A 20,296-nucleotide genomic window follows, 5' to 3' on the forward strand; every position below is an offset into this window, starting at 1 on the left:
GCCATTCGCAAAAGGGAAGAGGTCCCCAGGTGATCCCGTCCCCTTTGTGAATGGGTAAAAAAAAATTTTTTAAGGGCAGGCAGTGGTCCTAGGGACCACTACCTGCCCTTAAAATATGAAACTGAAAAGTATTTTTTTTTTAATGCATCCGCTGCATTTACAAAAAAAAACAACTGCTAAGCAGTCACAGACATGGTGGTCTGCTGACACCAGCAGGCCACCATCCCTGTGAGTGCTAGCCTTTCCTAATAGGGTCGCATATTACGCCTGCCTCATTAATCTTAATGAGGCATGCAATTTGCGACCCCATTAGGAATCGCAAACAGTGTCTGAGACAATGTTGTACATCCCAATGTGCGAGTTGCAAATGCGACGCAATTTGCGAGTAGCAAATTGGTGGTCCCTGCATCTGGCCCTGAGTATCCTATTACTTGTCTGTTGGAGTCCTGCATCGATTGTCAGATAGCAGAGATATCGGGCAATTAAGGATGAGGCCTGATGAAATGAGCATTGATTGCCAGATGTTGAATCCCAGTACCTGTTTTCACTCACATTCTTCCCCTTTTGATCAGCTGAAATGTATGTGGGGAAGAAACTAAGAGCTGCTGTATCCCTGCTTCATTAGTAATTCCCAGCTTTATTAGTCATTTCCAGCTTAAATAGAAATGTCAAATTCTGCTGGACAATCTGTTAGGAGTTCACGTGGTAATTTATCAGTTCTTGTAAAGGGCGCTAATAGATACGAAAAAATGATGAGTCATATGCTTGACATCTTCTCAACCAGGGTTGTTATTCTTTTCTTTCCACGGCTTTCTTGCTCAGTGTGGTACTGCAGATATAGATATGTATTATACAAACCAATTTTGGAATTGCTAACTAGAAAGAGTACATTATGGTCAACCAGGCTATGTCCCCTCTGAATGAGAACAAAACACAGCATCACCGGACAACAACATCAACATTAATTTTCTCAATTAGCATGTTATCCTGTGTAATATTATAGAATTTCTTCCAGTTATGTAATTTTCATCAAACGTTTTGTATAAATCATATGGTATTTCCGTTTTTTAATTAAGATTTCTTGCAGATGTAGCCTTTGTCTTGAAGCATTTTATTTCCTATGACTTGAGGTATACCTTGTATTACTATTTTTAAGATTATAATAACTACTTACTTTACATTTTATTAATGAGACTAGTCTGACACAAGTGTTTTACTTTGAAAGTGCTGTGAGCCTTACCCTGGACAACATATGTAAAGTCAACTCAATGGTTTCCCCTTAATCACTGGTTCTGAACCCTTCAGATTCTCATTTAGTAGCCAGGTACTGTAATTTTACTGGCCACTGTAAAATGCCCCCAACCATCAGACTGGTGCACAATTTCTCTTGTACTTCCATTTGTCTCATCCGGACCGGTTTTGTAGACCAAGAGAGAAAGAGAAAGGAATCAACACCACATTCATTTTCAATATCAGTACCAGAAGGAGTTTATCCCTTTGCAGCTTTCTATTGATGTTACCCAAAATTCCCAGTGTACATATTCTAATTCCAGACGGCTGATTCATACTCTGCATACCATCAATGTTTGAAAAACATTCCTTCGATCTGCAAATGCCAGATCTGTATAAGGGTCACTAGCCAGTCCTTGGAATTTCTTCCAGATGTCATGCAAAGCAGTGTGATTGTGCAGGTTCAGAATGTAAGTTTAGTGGTATTGAGTTGGATTTGTCTTCCTTTGGCAAAACGCATTCCCATGATATAGACGAAGTCTTGTGGTGGCACGGGCACCATAGCTCGCTACTTTCTAGATTGAGTTTTAGGTTGATTGTGACAGTCTCTTCACTGTAACTGGACGTCTTGCCTTCTTGCCCATCATAATGCTAGAATATAAAGATTTTTAAAACAAAGGTCACGTTAATGTGTTCTTGTCATTCGGGTACTGGACAGTGTATGTGGGTTAGTTAGTTGATAAAAGACATCAAACCTTACCCACCAAGTGACAACTCCATCTAGACATTTTTGAAGGCCACCCACGTCATTCTCAAATCAGTGTGCCATTTTCATGGCAATTTAAATTCACGTTGAAGGAGCAGAGTGGTATGAAATATCATACTTTTCCGAGTGAAGGAAGTGCATGTTATTATTAAAACATTCCTATGTGACCACCTCTCAAGGTAGAGACTGGCTCCACTTGAAGGTAAGCCACATCATCTGAGAAAAAACTTCCAGTTTCTTCAACCCACTCATACCTCATTCTCCTTACCAGCTTTATTTTTGTTATCTTCTTCTAAGCAGATGAATTTGTCAAGGACAAATTAGGTATTTTTAAGTGGCCATGTAGCACACCAGTGAAATAGTGAACACGAGCTTTCCTGCTATATGGTGCATTTTTGACTGACATGTTCCTGGGTCATGTTGCTGTAACATCAAGGACTCCCCAACTAGGATATTACCAAAAGATCCAAAGAAACCTGTGTTACTACAAAGAGTAACCTCTTCTTTATTTTTACAGATGTAGAGATCCCTGAAAGTCCTGATGACTATGTAAAAGTCACTGAAAAAGCTCTGAAAAGCGCCGCTGGTAGGCAACAATAAGCCAGTCACAACCAAGATACCCTTCTGTTGTGCACTATCCTAACCCTTTAACCACATCCTCGTAGTTTTCCCTGTTTCTCTGACTGCTGCGGCCATGCTCACTCCCTTCACAGTTCCATCATGTAACTGCAGTGTCTGCTTACTACTATAGATGTGTGTGCATACATATGCGCTTGTGCAGCATTTGCGGGTATGAGATTTGACATTTCATGAATATATCTTTTTTGTTAGTCTCTTTAATTCAATCTGTATTTCAAAGGGTGCATACACAGTTCGGTTCTCCAACTTTGTGGCAAGTGTCACCAAATTAATCTGCCATTCCAGTGGTAGCTTTACTATTTTCTGACGTGAAATATAAGAACATTTTTATTCCTGCTTTCCCGGCGAAGCAGCTGAACTGTATAGGCTCTCAAAAAGCTTCTACATTTCAAGTCATATAATAAAGGCTTGTTTTAAATTGAGTGGTAATGGAAAATCCTACGGAGAAAGGGCAAAAGACGAATGATGGCATGGTGGAGACAAATCCAGGGGCAGAATCTCTGCCAGCTTTAGGACTAACTCTAGAAATCGGGTAACTTTCTATTGCATCAAATCTGGCTCAGCCCTGAAATCTTTAACTTGATGATATGAAAAATCTGCCTTGTTAAGTGAAAATGCCTGCTGTCTTCAAAAGGATTCTAAAACTTAATTTGTGCATAGGCATTTCCTAGTGAGCTAAACTAGTCCCATATTTAAGAAGCAGAAAGAAAAAAATATATTTAGACTTTCATGTCAATCTGCTATATCAGTAAGAAAGATTGTGAACATCCCCGTCAGTTAATTGGCAAAACCTGTATACATAGCCGTACATCATGAACATTTTAAAATACTCATATTATGTCGGTATACATATTTGTCTGGTGCTGGTACGTATTTGTCTGGCCTCAAAGCACAAGCCGGGTTTTGTACCTTCTGTTCTGTTCATGTCTTTGATGGTTCCATCCCATACCGGTGGATGGCATTGTTTATGATCTGTAAAAAGTAGCGGGCAGCATAAGGATATTCAATTGTTGTTTTTGATAATTCAATATGTTACATGTTTGTTAGGTTTGGCTGGAGGGTAAGCAGAGATGCTATTATGCTAACTATGTATTTGGCTTGTGCAGTGCCTGACAGGTTTATTTGTGTGCAAATTAATTGGAGGTATTGTGTGATGCCACGAAGCTCTAATATCTATCTGCTAACTTACCTGAACTATGCATATTTAGTAGTGTACTGTTGTGATTGTGTGTGGTGATGTCCCTCTTAATAATATACCTGTATGGAGATGCATATGTGTGTGAGGTGTTCTGTTTAATGTGTTGTACTGGAAGTCTGTGGATATTTACAAGTGCTTCTGCGTGTGTTTTGAAACCCACCTGCAATGTTGTTTGCTTGTACTGTGCCCTTTCTGTGTTCTGTATGTGTTTATATTAGTAGTGAGTTGTATTGGGGCAGCCATTTAGCATAAATATGAGCTGTGTTAGGGGTGTGCTATGTTATGTTCTAGGGTGCTGTTCGACTTACCTGTGGAGATCCAAAACGCAGGATAACAGTCATTTCAATCCAAGATAAACGGAGTAAATCCCAATCATTTGAGTTTAGAGGCAGATACGTGATGGGAAAGGCGAGGAAGTCTGATATACCGAACCAATATGTTGGTGAGCAAGACTGCTCCCCGACATCCCAGCTGGTAATGAAGGGAAATGTTTTTGTGGCATCAGCATTAAACCTCATTGAAATAAATCAACGTGAGTGAAACTGAGAATGTTTATCAGTTCATCTTTACACAGAGGGACCTACCAGCCAAATAATAGTTCTGGAATATTCTTTGGGTTTTACAGCTTGGAGGTTTTCAGAGTGGAATGCTCCACTAGAAGATTCTCCCTACTGTTCCTCTATGCAGGATATTACATTTTAACTTCTTAAAGCACAACAGCATGTTACCATCGCTAAGCTTCATGTACAGTGTAATTGTCCCCAGACAGTTCTAAGTGAAAAATGTGACTCCCTTTTTTCACTGTTCCCATTTCCTCACTCTTACCCAATCACTTTTACAGATGTACCTACGAGGTCCACTAATTCTGTCACTCCCTGAATTTCAATAGGCACCTGATTACTTTTATCCATCCACGTCTTCTATAAGATGTTGCTCTGTTTCCTTAAACTTAGTAGTGCTTTCAGCATTACCGACACTCAAGAGTAGTATGATACGCCCACATCAACCTTTTGACATAAACTTTCATGTCACCTGCTTTTGCAAAACGCAACCTGTAACCCTTCTTTGAGAAGCCTTTTCAAACTCTCCGGTAGACTGTTTCCTTGAGATTAATAAACAGAAGTCCTGATGTGCTGAATTCCCCTTATACTCAATAATGTATTGATTTAATTAGAAACCGCCTGTGAGCCATTGTCAGTCACAAATATCTCAGGGGGTTTGTCCCTGACAAACAATTCCTCTAAGAACTCTATAACTTACTTGGTGGTAATAAGACAGGTACATTTTAGCTAACACAAATGGTAAAAGTAGTCTACAACAATGGCATACTTGTAGGCTCCACCCTACAGACTAAAAAGGACTGAATATGCTTAATGCTGACTTCCTCTAAGAATTTTCCACCTTGTCAGTCAATATACTGGGGTAACTCAGTGCCTTCCTGAGATTTGTCTCTCCACATGCAAGGGACGCTGTTCCTTATCTTCCTTTTCACATCACAATCTAACCCTGCTACCAAAAACCTGCATGGTTCCGTCATTTGGTGGCACTCAGGGCAATATTGCCCTCATGGGCTAAAGTTAGAATTCTGTCCTTCCTCAGCCCCGGTATCCCCAACAGCACTTTCCTTTACCCACACCCTCTTACATGACAAATCCTCGCATCCATTTCTAATGGTATGAACTTCATTTCTCAGACTTCCCTTCGTCAGCCACCCAAACGTAAGAAATACCTGAGCTTCCACCACCCCACCCACACTTGAGAGATGCTGCCTTCTGTCACTTCTTGCACACAAGCACATCATATACTCATCAATCTCTCCTTCTGTGTCCAGACCTGCTTCCTCAACAATCAATAATCTTGAAAGGCAATCTGTTAGCACATTTTTCTTCCCAGACATGCATTCAACCCTAAAACTGTACACTTGCATCCTTAATATCTGCAAATCCTAGAAGTTGCTCTACTGGCTCCCTCGGTAGTGATATATCTACTAGTGGGCAATGATCTATCCTTCCTGGAATAATTCCCCACGCACCAATCCAACACCTCTTCCTGTATGGTGAAATAATGCTTTTCAACTACTCTCAATGGTTTTGATGCTCAGGCAACGGTGACTTCCCTGTCCAACCCAGCATTACTGGCATCCGTGTTATTACAATTTTATTTTTAGTATGAAAAGGCTTAACAGTCGTGCATGTTTCGTCCTTTCTTTAAAGAATTGAGCAGGAGCCACAGAAAATATGGGATTCAAAACAATGGGCAAACATTGCTTCTTGCCAACGCTGGAAAAATATAATTTTCAGAGCTGTTCATTGAGCAATCGTCACAGGTATGTCCTAAGGATGAACCAGAACTGCTTTTACAACTGATAGGACGACAATTTCAGAAACATTGATTTTAAAAAACATCTGTCAAAAAATCAGACCGGTTTAGTTCTGAATAACGCATTATGAAACTTTGCAAACCCTCTATATTTTATTAAATCATCTTGAGGTGTGATCACATTCTGTTTGGGTTCTGTACTGCTACCACTTCTGGATAGTAATGGCTTTTATGGTTTGAGATATTGCTTCTTGAATGTAGAATGGAATTGTATTTTGAGCTCCTGTACAGTCGCTGTAAACATTTTTACATATTTTAGACTGTATGGTAAGGAAATAAATCCTGAAAATCGGATAGATCGCTCATTCCATATGTTTTCATATTTTATGGCCTTAAACATTCAAAAAGAACCTGTTTCCATAAAAGGAGGTTCGTAAGGAGAACGGTAGTGGAAGATCACCAGCAGAAGTACTGAATTTGCTTAGTAGAGAAAGGTAGAGTTCAGGCATGTCAGACGTTTTTGTGGGGCCCGGGCCAACATACTTCAAGTGGAGCCCCTATATACAACAAGCACTGACAATGCTAATAGGTCTGGCTTTAAAGGAATGTTGTATGGTAATGTGCAGCATTACAAGTAAGGAGCATGGGAATTAATATGTATTTGTGTGTGAGCAAAGAACTGTAGAATAATATTGGTGTAGGTTAAAAGGTCAGGTGACAGTTGGGCTTTAAACCCAGACCTAATCATCCTTGTAGGTTAATGACTGTCTGTCCTCCCATCTATACTGCTGCTAGAGTAAAACACCATAAATGATCTCATTTAAAGACACTTATTTATCATTACAATGTCATGTGTGTGACCACGAATTTTCTAGCTCAGACAGCAGGATAAATAAACTAAATGATCACAGCTGCGTGGAGGGCAAGCACTTTTTTGTGGAAGCACCCAACTTCTGCCCAACCAAAACATGTACTCCTACCTCCCAACATGTGGGCCGATGCAAAACCCCTCTTCTGGTGTTCTCACATAATTGTCTGGTGAAAACAGCACTGTCATGCCAGACCTAAAAATTGTGTCCTGCAGGGAGATAACAGTGGCATATCCAGCATCTGGTGCTATATACTTGTTAACCACCTGGTAATTAATAAATAGGACAGGCTTGTTTTAATAGCTAGTTATACAATTAGTTGCGCTCCATGAAAAAGCGCAGGGCCAAGGGCCAAATGATTCCTCTGCCCTCCTCCAACCCTCAGTTCTGACAGGCCCGGTAGAGGTTCCGCATGAGTCGATGTACTAGCTTGTGAGGTCAGACATACTGGTACCATAACGAGCATCATGATAAAATGTCACTTAATAACGACGGGAAAAAACCTGTTTCTAGCTGCATTTTCCTCGCGTGTTCTACAAAAAATGACTTCTCTCAGCTGAGAGCACTCAGGTATATTTGGGGCCTCAGATTCCTCTTTATCAATTCAGGTAGAAACCGTCTGTGTACTTGACTAACGCCTTGTAGATTGTACAGTGAAGAGATTGGCTTTGGTCTCTGACTTGAATACAGTAGGTTCACAATAAAAGCACTTCAACATTGTCCTGACTTCCAGAGCACCAGAGTACAGTAGCGGGAGGGCCAACTCATGCTTTCATCTTTCAGAGTGCACTAAAACCAAAGACGTTGGGTATGGCAACATATGGAATGGACGGTTTGTCAGGCTACCTTAGCATTCCCACTTGACTACCCTCGAGTTAGAGGTGAGCTCTGTTCCAGACATGAGTATGTTCACACCCCTTTTAAAGAGAGCAACAATACAAAGTGTGTTAATTCATCAAGACTCCTGAGCCTTATTACAGCAATGTTCCTCAAACGTCAGCGTTATGAGTTAGCTCAGATAAAATTTAATCTTGTGGATCTCAGTTATGTGAAAATGATAGTCTATGCAAGCTCGAATACTAAATGATGAGACTTCGTACATTTTATAAAGGTGTACTATCGTTTTCTGGCTTGTGTTCATCACAATACACTGTTATTTCTTAAATGCCTGTATCTTAGTGCACGTACCACACTGTTTCGGGCCCACAATAAATGGGCATTGCTATGCATTGTTTGTTTTTCCATTTCCTTTGGTAAAAAGTGGATACAGGAATGTATGTTCTTTATTTGTCTAAACACTTCAAATGGTTTGAGATTAAATACAAATAAGAAAATGAAGAAATAATGTTTGAGAATGTTGACCTAATGTGACCTGTCGCATATCCTACATGCATAGTTTGGTTTAGTTCTTGGTTGCTCAAATCGGGTATCGTTCTTCATGACCTGTGAACTGGGACCAAACACAAGCCAGGCCGTTTCCCTGCACTGCTCCCAGACGAGATGGGTGAAGCAACTGTCAATCAGCGAAAAAGGATGCTTTTTGCAAGTGACACATGCGATATGGGAAAAGTGTTGAAGAGACCTCTACCGGCACTATGTAGAGTTGCCCTAGAAACAACTTCGCTTGGAAACACTTTTCTTATGAGTGAAATCTTGACTACAGTAAAGTTGATACATATTTCTATGACTGCCATGTGTTGCGATTAAAAATTAGCAAATTGAAGGCGACTGGTGATTTCTGAAGCAAACTGTGTCTTAGCAACATCCTAGAAGTATAAGGAAATGGAAAAAGGGGCTGCCATATTAAAACGATGCTTGCGAAGCCTTTTGCAAATAAGCAGCCATTGTTAACATACCTGACCCCCCCCCCCCCCAGGCTTTCACATTTACTAGAATAACTATCATATCAATAACCCTTCATGTAGCCGTATGCCTTTCATTCAGTTTTCTCACATCATTCTACTTAATGGCCATCCTTCTCGCGCTCTGTGTAGGTTCTCCTGTCACTTTGAATAAACAGCTCGTGCACAAGTTGTTGTTCCATGCTCAGTGTTGTCTGTTTTGTCACAGGAGAGCCAGGGTCCCTGGAAACACATATCCGCCAGCTTGACAAAGCTCTGGACACAAGTCGGTTTCACCTGCAGCAGACCGAAAACATAATACGGAGCCGAACGCCCACTGGCCCAGAACTCGACTCCAGCTACATGGGATATGTGAGTGTCACCGCTTATACATTTTGCACTTTATTTTTCCATTGTTCGGTTGGCCGCACCTGCGATATTTTGCATTAGTACTTATTAGGTTGAGCCTGGGCAGCGCATGCGCTGCGAGCCATGCTGTATTGGAGTATGGAATAGATGCCCAGCCCACTCTTCACCCATATTTGTCATTGGCTTGTGTCATTGTCCTCCGGAAATTCTGGCTTCTGATTCGTTAATAGGCTTTTAGTACCTCCTTAGTTCCGCCTTGTCTTCAATTGCATCCTCTAGTGAGGACTGGCCCTTATACTTCGGTTGTTACACAGTGAGTCTTTTTTAGTCTGTAAACACTATTTATGTTTAAGCAGTTCTCCTACTGGAGGCACAACATGCTTTCCTGCAACATTCAGTGCACCATGCCCGCTTTCACTTTCTAAGCAGCCTGGGACAATGGCGGCTGCTTCTTTACATAGGTCCTGCATTTACAAAAGTTTGAGCTATTGGCATTGTACATGACCAAGCCTTTTATTTATGTGTTAATTATCAAAACATATAAATAAAAGGCATTGTCATTTACAATGCCAATAGCTTAAACTCTCGCAAATGCAAGACCTATTTAATTGCAAATGCTTGTTATTGCTGGTATATGTGCCTTCACGACAGTGCCAACATGATTAGTTGAATGAATTTCTGCTGAACAGCACGCATGTACAAAAAAGTGGGCTTTCTTGCATATGTTTTTTCTCTGTAAACATGGCTAGTGAGAAATTAATAATAGTGATGTATTAAACAATAAAGTGGACATAATTCATAGCACACACACCCTAGCATGAATTGTGTACATCACATCTACCTGTATACTGTGTATTTTAATTGTCATTGCAAATCGTAAATGTTCTCAATGTAGAACCCAGTCCTTTTATTATTAGACAAACACAAGTGTGACCCTTGCAAGATTGCATGCTTTTTGTTTTTGGTGCTTTTGTAAAACTGACTAGCTTCTCCACCAACAGATGAAGCTGCTGGGCGAGTGCCGGGGCAGTATCGACACCGTGAAGAAGGTTGGCTACAAATTAAAAGCGGAAGAAGAGAAGTTGTCTGGGTTGATTAATTTAAACAGCACAGAAACACAGACATCTGGTAAGCCATGCTGTGCCCTCTACAATCCTACAGGTTTATGTTATTCATGAGCTAAAGCGCAACCGCAGTTCCTGTGTTTCTAATTACAGGTGCATTCACAGATACCACACAAACCTGAGCTCACGCAAAATTTGAGGCCTTGTCGTGATGCCGTCCAGTGCGGAATGCAGTCACAGATGTTTTTGTTGATATAGGCGTGTCTACAGCGCACACATTAGCTTGGAAAATGTCCGACTTTGGCCCAGATGTATCAAAGGGTTTTTCCCAGGCTGTGTTCTATTGGAAAATGTTTTAGTGCCAATGGTCCCCAGTGCACATGCTGCAGGCACGACATCTAGGAGCACAGCTTCCTGTGTTTCTGAGCTGTGCTTTCTACAGCTCATGTATTACATTTGAAATTTTCCAAGATAATGTATGTGCTACAGATAGGGCATTTGTAGGAAAAACTAAAACACAATTGTAGGAAAAACTAAAACACAAACCAGATCTGCTTTTGTGCTCCACACTGAATGGCATCATGATAGGGTTGTTGGTCGTTTTGTTGCGCATCCCTATGGTATATATTGTACCAGCCTCAGGTGTGCAGTCTAAGCCAACATACTGTTATTTCGTACCCAAGCAGGTCTTTATCTGTATAATTTGCACAAGTGCATGTTTTTACACACCTAACAAAACCATTAACTTCCCATGAATCAATAACTATTCATTGGACAATGAATGAACCAGCAATATGGGAAAATTCACAATGTGTGGGAAAGGCAGGGAATGAGGAATGCCCCAGCGATGTCTCTCTGGTTCATAAGATGGTTCTCAACATGCGCTTTCCACTAACCGCAGTCGAGGCAAGCCCCATTGTGGACTTAAGATCACATGTGCAGTTGTAACAAGGTGTGCCTAAAACTCACTCTTACTGCCACACAGATAACAAGTTTATTATCCTTTTTGTGTTCCAGTGGTCTGAAAAGCAAACATTTTCTTTAATGTAAAGGAAAATAGAATTACTCGCTTTTTAAATCGTTGCTCAGAACAGAGAGTACGGGATCTCCGGGTCCCACGATGATAGACCATAAAACAACCAAAATCACCATTTCAGCTGGCTCGTATTTTTCCTCGGGGTGAATTCAAGTGCTAACCAGCGTTCAGGGATTCCTTTTTCTCCATCCTTTGACTTGAGCGAGACAGTAGTCTGTTAGTCTTCTTCGTAAACTTTTGTGACTGTTGGTTCGTCAGCTGAAATAAAAGCTATTAATAATCCATTTCCTGTTAAAAGTCTAGTATCACTGTGACAGAAACACAGTCACATGTCATAAGGGTGTTGTGACTCGTGCACAGTTCCTAAAGTCAGTGAAACTCACCACACAGAGGCTGCAAGTCTGTAACTACAGATGTGCGTAGCCTCGCAAACCTTGGGACTTTGTAATGAATTCATTTGCAAACATTGCTAAGATCAACATTATTGATAAAGACTTCTTAATAGCAACGATTTGTTGGTGCAGTTCTTAATTTTAAACTTTTTTCGCTTGCATTTTCCTTAGTTGAATTACTTATGGTTCGTATATTAGGTGTCTCACAATACCAAAAATATACAAGACAGTAGTATACAAGGTAAAATAATTGTACTTATTACGAGATTTTATTGTGTTAAACCATTTTTTCTCAGACTTTGGGGTCAGACTTAAAGTGTGGATTCCTTAGTAGCTGTGAGTGGGTTACAGTACATAAGGATTATTATTATTACTTTCATGAAATCCTAGACATTCATGGTAGTCTTTTCAGTGGTTATGGGGGACAGTGCATACACGCATTCCAATTTGCATTGGGTTTCTAAGCACCATTTCACAGTGTTTGGTGGAGAGGGTGTTTGACATATTATCCCCTCATGGCAGGCAATGGCTGAGATGTGTTCTGTTGTAATTCATGATTCAAAGATAGTGCTGCACTACCAAGAAGCCGGGGCAGATATCATTGGAAATGCACCAGGAGAGGCAGGGGAACAACCACAGTATACACTAAAAAGTAACCATCCGATTTGCGATTTGGGATCCACCAACAAATGACCAAGGTCTAACTACAGTAAGAACTCACGCGTCAAGGATGTAAAGTTGCAGCTGGTGCAGCAGCAGCGTCATTGTTTCTACTACTGGAAATCAGGTGTTGTAGTTCCACAGTAGCCTTGGCAACAGCACAGCCACATTTGAACGTTGACCAAGTGGCTAGTTTTGTCCAATTGGATAGGTTCCTGATGGAATTTTGCATGAGACCGTCTGACAGATGGTAGCAAACAGGTGAAGCCATGGTGGAGTTTTTTAAGAACTTTGAGCCCCACCATCAGATTGGCAGATGAAGCTGGTCAGTCCTATTTCTTCTGACCAGCCAACAGTGAACAATGATGCTAAGGGACTTGGTGAGCATGTGTGATAGGAATATAGATGGTTGGTTCATAGATGCTGCGCTTCGTTCAAGCTGGATCTTTTGATTGCCTGCGGCTTTGTTGTGATGGTTTATTGGATCTATCGATTCCTCGTTGCTTCCCCATATTGGATCTTTTGAAGGCTCTATGGAAAGAGGAATCTGCCAAGATGTTCCCAAGCAGGTTAGGCTTAGACCAAGAAAAGGAATGCTTCATTTTCTTTTAACCCATAACTTATGTGAATGCCGTCAATAACAGCATATATGTTATTTCATGTTCTAATCTTCTGGATTGACTTTTTAAAGACATAAGGATTTCTTGTGCGGGTATCTAGTGTGTGAGGAAGCTGTGGGCTTTCCCGTTGTGCGTATTGTGCATTTTGAGTGCCATTATGTTGAACAGATTTAAATCTTACATAAAAGGAGGAAGTGTTACAAATGCTTTACTCTTTTTAAAATGCAAATGTACCCGAGGAGCATAATAAATATATATGTATATAAATATATCCACACCTCATTTCGCCCACATGGAGCAGCGGACCTCTATCCAGGGCGGTCATAGTGCTGGGGGCGGGCAACCTCCATTAAATCCAAAACAAAACCTCCCATCAAAGACAAGAAGCACGCTTGACCAAGACTTCATGGAGTAACTTGTGCTTTTTGAGCCAGGAAGAATGCCTTCATCTCCAAACCTAACATGTTTCAACTGCTTAGGCAGTCTTGATCACAGGTGAGCTCATTCTGCTTGCGGCGTGTCATGTGACCTAATATGCCAGCGTCAACCTCATTAAATACACCGAAGTTGCGTGCATGCAAGTCCCAGAATGCATCAGGTAAGCATTAGTCTCTTTGTAATGAAATAGCACATTAGACTGCGTGCTTGTTCCACGTATTTCTCTCTCTGTGGTCACAATAACAGTCTGTGTTGTATTTCAGAGTCACTTACTTGATGAAATATGCTCAATAAAAAACGGCTTTCTCCTTGAAAACATCCCAAAGTCCTTCGTTACAGCATCCGTGTGCTGCACTTTCCCAATCCTGAAGTGTTATCCAGAAAGGTGATGGCTGGAAACTTCCGTGCCTTGCTGCTGGAACACAACAGGCGGGTCCTACTCCTTTTCGCCTAAATATGTTGAACAAGCACGCAGTCTAATGTGCTATTTCATTACAAAGAGACAAATGCTTACCTGATGCATTCTGGGACTCCACAAAGTCTCAAAGACTCCACAAAGTCCTGGTCAAGCGTGCTTCTTGTCTTTGATGGGAGGTTTTGTTTTGTATATAAATATTACCTACTGGGGGTCGCCAGTAGGTAGTTATAGTTAGAATTGTTTTCCATAGGGAATCCGCAACATTCTATTGGGAATAACTTTGGCGCCGGTTGAGGAATCTGCCTGAAATTTTCCTCAAATGTGCCTCGCTGCGCTCCGCTCCTTCCCTGAAAGTTTGGGGGGGATTCGTCAAGCGGGGGCCCATGTTAATTTCCACAGGGCGGTTGGACTCACTTTTAGTCTGAACGGCTGAATGGATTTCCACCAAACTTGGCAAAATTGTAGGGACTGGTAGCCCGATGTGCCTTTGCTATGTCTCAAGATATGCGCTCCAGTGGATTTTGAGTAATTTAGGTTCAAATAAATATATATATCTATAAGCCCCCCCCGGTACGCGCACCGGGGCATGCACCAGAGCGCAGTTCGTGTGTGGAAAGCTGATTGGCTCTCGGGTGTCTGTCAACATTCCAAACAGTCTGGAGCGGCCGCCATCTTGTGTCTCGGTAGGATCGAGACACAAGAGGTGGCAAAATCAAAGGGGGAAATGACCAAAAGGGGGCAGAATAGACCCCCCTGACCCCCTAGGTTTGATGTGGGGGCCATAAAAGGGCCTCGCGGGGCAAAAAAAAATATTTTTTTTTTCTCCGATTTGCGCGGGGGGAGCGCCTGGTACGCTCACCGGGGAGCGAACCGGGGAGCGTACCATTGGGAAAAAAGAATGACAGATTTTTTTTTAAATGTAGCATTTTTTTTATAAATTGGAGGTAGTTCTAAAAATAACTGTTTTTTTATTCTTTTTGTTGTTTTATATTTTTTTTATTGTTTTTTGTAACATTTTGTACTTTTTATGGCTTTTATGAACAATTTTATATTTTTTGGGGTATTTTTATGGGGACAAAGAAAAAACAGGGAATTGTAAACGGCTCAACTGGAGCAAAAAAAATCAGGAAAAAATTAAGGTTTTTTTGGGCAATTGTGGTTGTCACCAGCACGGTTGATGAGTTTAATGCTTTGCTCACCATAGGGAATTTATTTTTCCACAAAATATACAAACGAATTTGTATTGTCCAAACTGGGTTTGTATGTTTGGGACCATCTCCCTTGTCTCTGGACCCAATGGAGTGGGTTGCTTACTTTGGGAGGTGCTGGGAGAAGATTGGGGGGGTTTCTGGTCATTTCTCGGACCTCTGCCGCAGCATAGTTGTTAAGGTGCCGGCTTTGCATGTGGCGAATCATGGTGTGATTGCCAAAAGAGTACTTTTTGTTAGGGTTCCCCCTGGAAAGTACAGTGCCACAGATTAGACAAGTAACCTTTGGCGCATTTACTTTTTTGAGGTCCTTTGGGATTGAAAAAAACTCCCAGATAATGTGCTCCTTTGGCTTATATGGGGTAATATCTTCAGGCAGGAACCACCTCCTCTCCTCCTCCTCCTCCTCCTCCTCTTCTTCTTCATCTCCACCACTGTGGTGTTGTGGTGGTCCTTGTGGTGGTGGTGGTGGTGGCTGAGATGCTCCTGCTGCTGCTGCTACTGTAGCCATTTTCAGTACAAATTGGTACTAATAGATTTCCAAACAGGTCTTCCTCTGTCAAAGGACAAAGTGAGAATAAGGAAAAAAGGTGGGGGCTTTCATCATTTGGAAAACAAAACTGTCCTGAACCAATGAAAAGTGTTATTTTCAGGTCACCTGACCCGGGCTTTCATCATTTGGAAACAAAAACTGTCTTGAACCAATGAAAAGTGTTATTTTTAGGTCACATGACCCGACGCGCTTACGCTACGCGCCCCGGACGCGCTTACGCTACGCGCCCCGGGGCGCGCCCCAGGGCGCTTACATAGCGCAATCATATGCGCTTGAGTGCTTCCGGGTGCGCTTACGCCATGCGTATCAAGCGGACACGGCTAGCGATACGTCACGATGATGTTTTCGTTCGCGGCATTAGCGCTAATGGGACGCTCACCGGCACGCGCACCGGGGCGCGCCGCAAGACTGCGCTTTCTGGTGCGCTCACTGGTACGCGCACCGGGAGCGCTCCAGGGCAAAAAAAAAAAAACATGAACAATATACATACAATATACATAAAGAAAATAGTATTACATAAATATACAATATAGGATTCATTATAAAAAATATTACATTTCATAGTTATTGTAATTTGCTATTAAAAAACCTTTGAAATTCACTGAAAAAACATAGGTTTGAGGCCCTATATATAGTTAGGAATTAGCATTTAAAAAACCTATGAAATTCACTGAAAGAACCATAGGTTTCACGCCAGTTATAGTTAGGAATTAGCATTTAAAAAACCTTAGAAATTCACTGAAAAAACCATAGGTTTCACACCAGTTATAGATAAGAATTAGCATTTAAAAAACCTTTGAAATTCACTGAAAAAAACATAGGTTTCACACCAGTTATAGTTAGGAATTAGCATTTAAAAAACCTATTACATTCACTGAAAAAACCATAGGTTTCACACCAGTTATAGTTAGCTGGAAATTTTACTGACATAAAACCATTGAAATTCCCACGTTATAGTTAGTTGGACTCACTATAACTTGCGCGCCTGCAATGCACTGCTGATGACGTCACATATTACATCACTCATGACATGGTCAGTGACATCGCTGATGACATCTCAAATGACATCGCTGAGGACATCACTAATGTCATTTTAAATGTAATGTAATGTTTTTAGTGAATGTGTGTCTTTCTGAAAAATAAATATGTTTTATTTATGTACATGTACAGGTCGATGGAAGAATAAATGTTTAAATAAGTGTCTAAATGGATTTTTTTTAATTGATTGGTTAACTGGCTTATTAAGGGTATCTTAGTGAATACATATATTAGCGAGTAACTTTTAAATATTGAAATATATGTATCAGTGTTTCACTTTGTGTATAAGTGGCTGCATGGGTTGGTGACTGACTCACTGTTTGTATGAGTTTTGAAGACAGCATATGTGCAGGACTGTATGGGTGGATGAGTGTGTATATGTGTGTGTTAGTGAGTGAATGACTGTCTCACTAGTGTCTTTATCAGTAACGACATATGTTTTAATCTAGTATATGTGAGTATTGATGTATATAAGTGAGTATATGTGAGAGTGAGAAATTGTAAGAGTTCCTGTTTAAATAAGTATGTGTTTCTATAAGTGATTGTTTAAGAGAGTAAGTATGTGTAAGTTTCCTTAGAAGTAAGGTGGTAGTGTGTGTATAGTTGTATATGCAAATAAATGGATGTTCAATAGTTTATTTGCATGTGTGTGAATAACTTTTGGATGACTGTCGGTGTGTAACAGGATGTACAGGTGTATCACTACATATGATGAGTGAGTATATGTATGAGTGACTATATAGAACTGTTGGTGAATGAGTGGATGTGTATATAGATGGTGGAATTACTGAATTGGTTGTTGTAACTGGCATGGGTATCTCCATTTTTTGAAAATGTTAGTTTCTTTTTTTGAATATGTGTTTCAAGGGTTACATTACACTGAAAGGAGGTCTGTCACTCTGTCACAAGGATGGTGTCATCAGTGATGTCATGAGTGATGTCACTGACCATGTCATGAGTGATGTAATATGTGACGTCATCAGCAGTGCATTGCAGGCGCGCAAGTTATAGTGAGTCCAACTAACTATAACGTGGTAATTTCAATGGTTTTATGTCAGTAAAATGTCCAGCTAACTATAACTGGTGTCAAACCTATGGTTTTTTCAGTGAATTTAATAGGTTTTTTAAATGCAAATTCCTAACTATAACTGGTGTGAAACCTATGGTTTTTTCAGTGATTATATATATATGTATGCATTTGTGATCTTATTGTGAATTGTGACTAGAAAGCTAGTATTCAGAAGAACATCATAGGTAATATCACATGTGCAGTGAACCAGTGAACCACAGTAAAATATTTAAATACTTCTCTGTGCTTGTGTTGCCAGGTGTCATTGAGCGGTGGGAGTTGATCCAGGCCCAGGCGCTTAGCAAAGAGCTGCGAATGAAGCAAAACCTCCAACAGTGGCAGCAGTTCATTTCAGATCTGAACAACATATGGGAATGGCTGGGGGAGAGAGAAGAGGAGTTGGAGCAGCTGCGCCAGCTGGACGTCAGCACAGATATACAAACCATTGAACTCAGAATCAAAAAGCTGAAGGTTGGCCCTACCTCTGGATTTTGGTGGCACAGTGTGTGACTGGAGGCCTTGATGCTGCTTGCTTCATTTCCTTTCATCATAACTGTACTGATAACAACTCAGCAGTTGTTGCTCATATTGGTTCTCCCCCTTACTTTTTTACAATTTTGATATCACTTTTAATGTCTTAATTAATAGAGGCGGCATTACATCACTTACAAAACCAGTCGACTGTTACAATGCAAAAGAATTCAGACAGCTCTTTCCCGATCACCAAACAGTGCCTCCCTAGCACACTTCAGCCCCAGCCTGGGTTGTTGAGGTTGCATTTTGTAGCTTTTAGACCAAAGTAGGCGCACAGTAATTCTTTCAATATGCTGTAAATTAAACTTTATACTGACTCTTTCACAATGTAAGTCATTGCCAATGAATTAATATCCTGAAATTTGACAGCAAGTGGGGGAAAAAAAATCTTTCCAGTCATAACTTCACTGCCTTTGTCAGTTGGAAGGAACTTGATTTCCCCATTTATTCTTTTTTATATGTCTATTAAGTGGGATTGTCTTTTTCATCTGATGTGTGCGTATTTCATGACCAGTGAAAATTGTCAAAGAACAATTTCAAGTTCTCTTTGCCCTCTGTGCAAATATGCATGTATGCATGGTTTAATTTTACTATGGCAGTGTTCTGACACTGTGTCGCCCAAAGTTGGCCACTGGATTCAAGATAGCCTGGCTGATGAGCGGTGTTACCCCAGAACCAGTCCTAGGATACTTGTTTCCGGTTCAGGGAAGACCTGGCTTGGTAGTGCGGGCTGAACTGTTCCCAGGAGGCACAGGGTCAAGACTGGTTTGCATATAGCTGGGTCTGAACAGAAGTGGCGAAGTGAGCTAAAAACTATGATGGATTCAACACTGATATGTGACTGTGGGGTGAGTGTCTGAAGAGTTTCAGTGCTCTGTCTATCATCTCCTTATGTTTGCTTTGTTCACCCTAAGTTGGCAAGGTATACCCCGATGTTGGTCCCTTGCTCACTTTGCCACTGGATTTAAGTTAGCCTGGCTGATGAGGGGTGATAACCCAAAACTGGTCCTAGGATGCTTGTTTCTGGTTCAGGGAAGAGCTGGCTTAGCAGTTCAGGCTGGACTGTTCCCAGGAGGCACAGGGTCAATACTGATTTTCATATATCTGGGTCTGAACTGAGGTGGCGAAGTGAGCTAAAGAACAATGATGGATTCAACCCAGATCTGTGACTGGGGGTGAGTGTCGAAATGTTTCAGCCCTCCGTCTATCATCTCCTTGTTTATGCACTGTGTAGTGATACGTCTCATCTGGTGGAACTGTAGTGCAGTTTAGCTACCACTTAATTCCAAATCGAGAGGTTGATTGCGTGAATCTCCAAATAAACTTGGGAGGATTCACAGCAATTTTTTTTTTAAACATACTACTTTGCATGTTGCCTCTTGGGTAGGCTTACTCATAAGTGAACAGATCAGAATCCCCCTCCTCATCTTGCTAGTTCGTCTGCAGAGTGCACTTTGTCAAAAAGGATGCCAACATACGCTCCACAAGTGTGTGGGGGACAATACCTGCACAACAGTGCAAATGTCATACCCATTAAGGAGTTCATTGGACCATCAATTCACACATTGCGTACATTTCCATGATTGATCATTTATGTTTTTCATCTCTTGAGTATAAATAATTGCATTCTCCTCTTTACTTCTTTCCTCCTAGGAGCTACAGAAAGCAATTGATAACCGAAAAGCCATTATTCTGTCCATTAACTTGTGTAGCTCAGCCTTCACCCAGTCTGATACTGCTGAAAGTAGAGAACTCCAGGAGCGCCTGAACCAGATGAACAAGCGCTGGGAACATGTGTGCAGCATGATTGAAGAGTGGCGTGGATTACTTCAAGATGCCCTCATGCAGTGTCAGGTAAGTGATCGCATGGCGTCATTACTTCCATAAAATTCATAGGCTATTTTACCTTTATTCTGAATTTTTTTTTAAGTTAGCCCCAGGGCATTTTAAGTAGAACCCCAGGCATTTGAATCTCAGAGAGAAACTTTTACGTTTATTACATTACATTTCTAGGTTTTATGTGTCGTGGTATCTT

The 20,296-nt window shown here is 41.0% G+C and overlaps 1 protein-coding gene across 2 annotated transcripts in view; it reads left to right on the forward strand.

The window, feature by feature from the left end:
- SYNE1 (spectrin repeat containing nuclear envelope protein 1) overlaps positions 1 to 20,296 on the forward strand; it is a 2,319,318-nt gene that overhangs the window by 2,188,601 nt on the left and 110,421 nt on the right. For both annotated transcript variants that reach the window (XM_086926873.1, XM_086926874.1), the window contains 5 exons: positions 2,514 to 2,582; positions 9,092 to 9,234; positions 10,233 to 10,359; positions 17,987 to 18,198; positions 19,915 to 20,115. In XM_086926873.1, coding sequence (XP_086782999.1) covers positions 2,514 to 2,582; positions 9,092 to 9,234; positions 10,233 to 10,359; positions 17,987 to 18,198; positions 19,915 to 20,115 — 752 coding nt within the window. The remainder of the gene's footprint in view (positions 1 to 2,513; positions 2,583 to 9,091; positions 9,235 to 10,232; positions 10,360 to 17,986; positions 18,199 to 19,914; positions 20,116 to 20,296) is intronic.

Source organism: Lissotriton vulgaris, chromosome 6 (assembly GCF_964263255.1).
Source record: "Lissotriton vulgaris chromosome 6, aLisVul1.2, whole genome shotgun sequence".
Taxonomy (NCBI): domain Eukaryota; kingdom Metazoa; phylum Chordata; class Amphibia; order Caudata; family Salamandridae; genus Lissotriton; species Lissotriton vulgaris.